Here is a 2,517-nt window from a genome sequence, read left to right as displayed (position 1 = left end):
ACAAAAACTGAAACCTGTTTGGAATAATTTCCAAAAAAACAAAACTGAAACCTGTGCTGAATAATTTCCAAAACAACAATAATGAAACCTGTTTTGGAATAATTTCCATGTACAACAAAACTGAAACCTGTTTTTGAACCTTTCCAAAACTCAACTATCCCTAAACATGCTGAAATTAAATCAAGCCTCCAACATAATAGTCTCCATTAAATTAAGGATTAACACAAATAATGATACTCTCATCAAATTGTTCCAAGATTGTCATACAAAATAAGGAGACTATTAATATTCTCAAGTGCTTTACAATTGTTCCAAGATGAACATTAAAAATAACAAGACTATTAACATTAAAAATATCTCCAACATTCATTTGGTCTGATTGTGGGGGTTCTCATTGCGCCGATTGTGATCTATCGAATGCATCCTGGACCGGCTATGATCCATCTAACTCAAATTGCATCTGTAAGGATTAATGTAATGTACATATTAGTAATAAGTTGCGAATATGAATGTAATGTAAATATTAGTAATAATTATTTAATATGTAATTATATAATATACTATCTTGACTTCCCTATGACTGTTATGAATAATATAACGTCTAATTTACCTGCACTTCTATAGGACCAGTGATATATACTTCTGATGGCCCAAATAAATTTCTGCAGGTGTTCATGACTGGTGTATCTCTTTCATCTCGCTAAAAATAAGACAACCATTACTTATCTACTAAATCGAGAAATTAACTACCAACTTCTAACACACATAAAAATGTTTAAAACAAATAAATGCACCTGTTTACGTTTCCCTTTGACTGGTGCTTTTTTTTGTTTGGCTTTAACTTTCCGTATGTCAGTTTCCATCCTGGATGCTTTTCTCAAAGATGGAGGTCTTCCTTTTCCTCTGACAACAAGTGGACTCTTGACTTGTTGTGAACTACCAACATGAACACTTATGTCCAATGAAATTGCACCAGTATTTGAACCTGATTGAATAAAAGACCAAGTAAAAAATTAAGGACTAGTTAAGTGTGACAATAAAATAAAATTAAGAACTTGCTAAGGGACTATAATATTCACAAACTTTCTCGCCTTCTAACCTGTTTGGGTCCAAGATTGGGGGTGTGGGTTCTCACGGTAGGAGTTAGTCATCTGGTGTATCCTCGTCTTTGCATCTTCAAATTGCTCATTGGAAGATGCCGCATAAGTTATCATCTGATAACACATGTTTAACAAAATAGAGTATCTGTTGCCACCTATACTTTGATCCCCTGCATCATAGCTCCGTTGGATTAACGTGTATCTCCTTTTGATGCCCTTCCTCCATCGATCTAAAATGTATCGGTCTAGTAATAATTTTACACCAGTAGCTTTGAATATGGCCAAAATATGCCTACACAGTATCCCTTTCATCTGAAATAACCCACATAAACACTTTGCACTACAATCTTCCTTATCAAATGCCACTGAATAAGTAATCGACTTAGTGAACTCTTCAACACGAACTTCATCTTCTACTAAATATGCTTTCATTACACCATCCAATCTAAGTAGAGATGGATCGAGATCGAGCACACCAATTATTTACTGTTAAACTTCCCTAAATTTAGCGTTCGTGTACAACTCTTGAAATTTCTTTTCAATTAGAGATCTAGACACGTAGGGAGTCATGACGCTAAATGAGTGGAAGTCCGCACTCATTTCGTTCTCAATCTTTTTCTTCAATGCACTGTCAAACTGGTCGACAAACTCCTTCAAGTTTGTCCTCGCATGAATATAACTGTCGAAAAAAGCATTCATACTCTCACTACGCTGGGTTGTACTCATACCAGCCCAAAAGTACTCTTTAAGAAATACTGGTACCCAATGTTCACGGTCAACATATAAACTTTTCAACCAAACATTATCATGTAAGTCATATGTGTTAAGTAACCCATCCCAACATGTCTCAAACTCTTCAACAGATTGAGTGTCGTACACACATTTCATCAGGTGATTTTTTAGTCCAGTTTTATAGGAAGCATATCACCCAAACTTCTCAGGGACTTTCTTCAGTATATGCCATAGGCAGAATCTATGTCTACTTTCTGGAAAGACAATAGCAATAGTATTTTTCATTACTCTGTCTTGATCATTAATAATTGCTTTTGGAGCTATTCCATCCATACAATGCAACCAAGTTTGGAATAACTATGTAAAGGTCTTCGTGTCCTCACTAGAAATCAAGCCCGCTCTCAATAGAATCGACTACCCGTGGTGGTTTACACTAACAAATGGTGCGAATGGCATCCCATATCTATTTGCCAGGTATGTAGTGTCGAATGTCACTATGTCACCAAAATACTGGTAGGCTGCTCTACTACGTGGATCGGCCCAGAAAACATTCTTCAATCTCCCATCATCGTCTAAATCCATCGATGCAAAAAAAACCGTTACTCTTGTACTGCATCCTCAAAAAATAATCTCTAAGTGCTCCAGCACCACCTGCACCAAGTCGTAGATGTCGTGCCCTATCAAT

At 36.2% G+C, this 2,517-nt stretch overlaps 1 protein-coding gene across 1 annotated transcript; it reads right to left on the bottom strand.

Annotated features, from left to right (window-relative positions):
* Nucleotides 1-433: 433 nt before the first annotated feature.
* LOC122276786 (protein FAR-RED ELONGATED HYPOCOTYL 3-like) lies at nucleotides 434-1,532 on the bottom strand. Its single transcript, XM_043086691.1, has 4 exons — nucleotides 1,100-1,532; nucleotides 795-985; nucleotides 611-700; nucleotides 434-460 (listed from the first exon to the last, which is right to left on the bottom strand). Exons 1-4 carry the CDS (start codon nucleotides 1,530-1,532, stop codon nucleotides 434-436), a joined length of 741 nt encoding a protein of 246 aa, XP_042942625.1.
* Between the last annotated feature and the right edge of the window lie 985 nt (nucleotides 1,533-2,517).

The sequence above is a fragment of the Carya illinoinensis genome, chromosome 9 (genome assembly GCF_018687715.1).
Source record: "Carya illinoinensis cultivar Pawnee chromosome 9, C.illinoinensisPawnee_v1, whole genome shotgun sequence".
Classification (NCBI taxonomy): Eukaryota; Viridiplantae; Streptophyta; class Magnoliopsida; order Fagales; family Juglandaceae; genus Carya; species Carya illinoinensis.
This window is presented reverse-complemented; position numbering and strand designations above follow the sequence as displayed.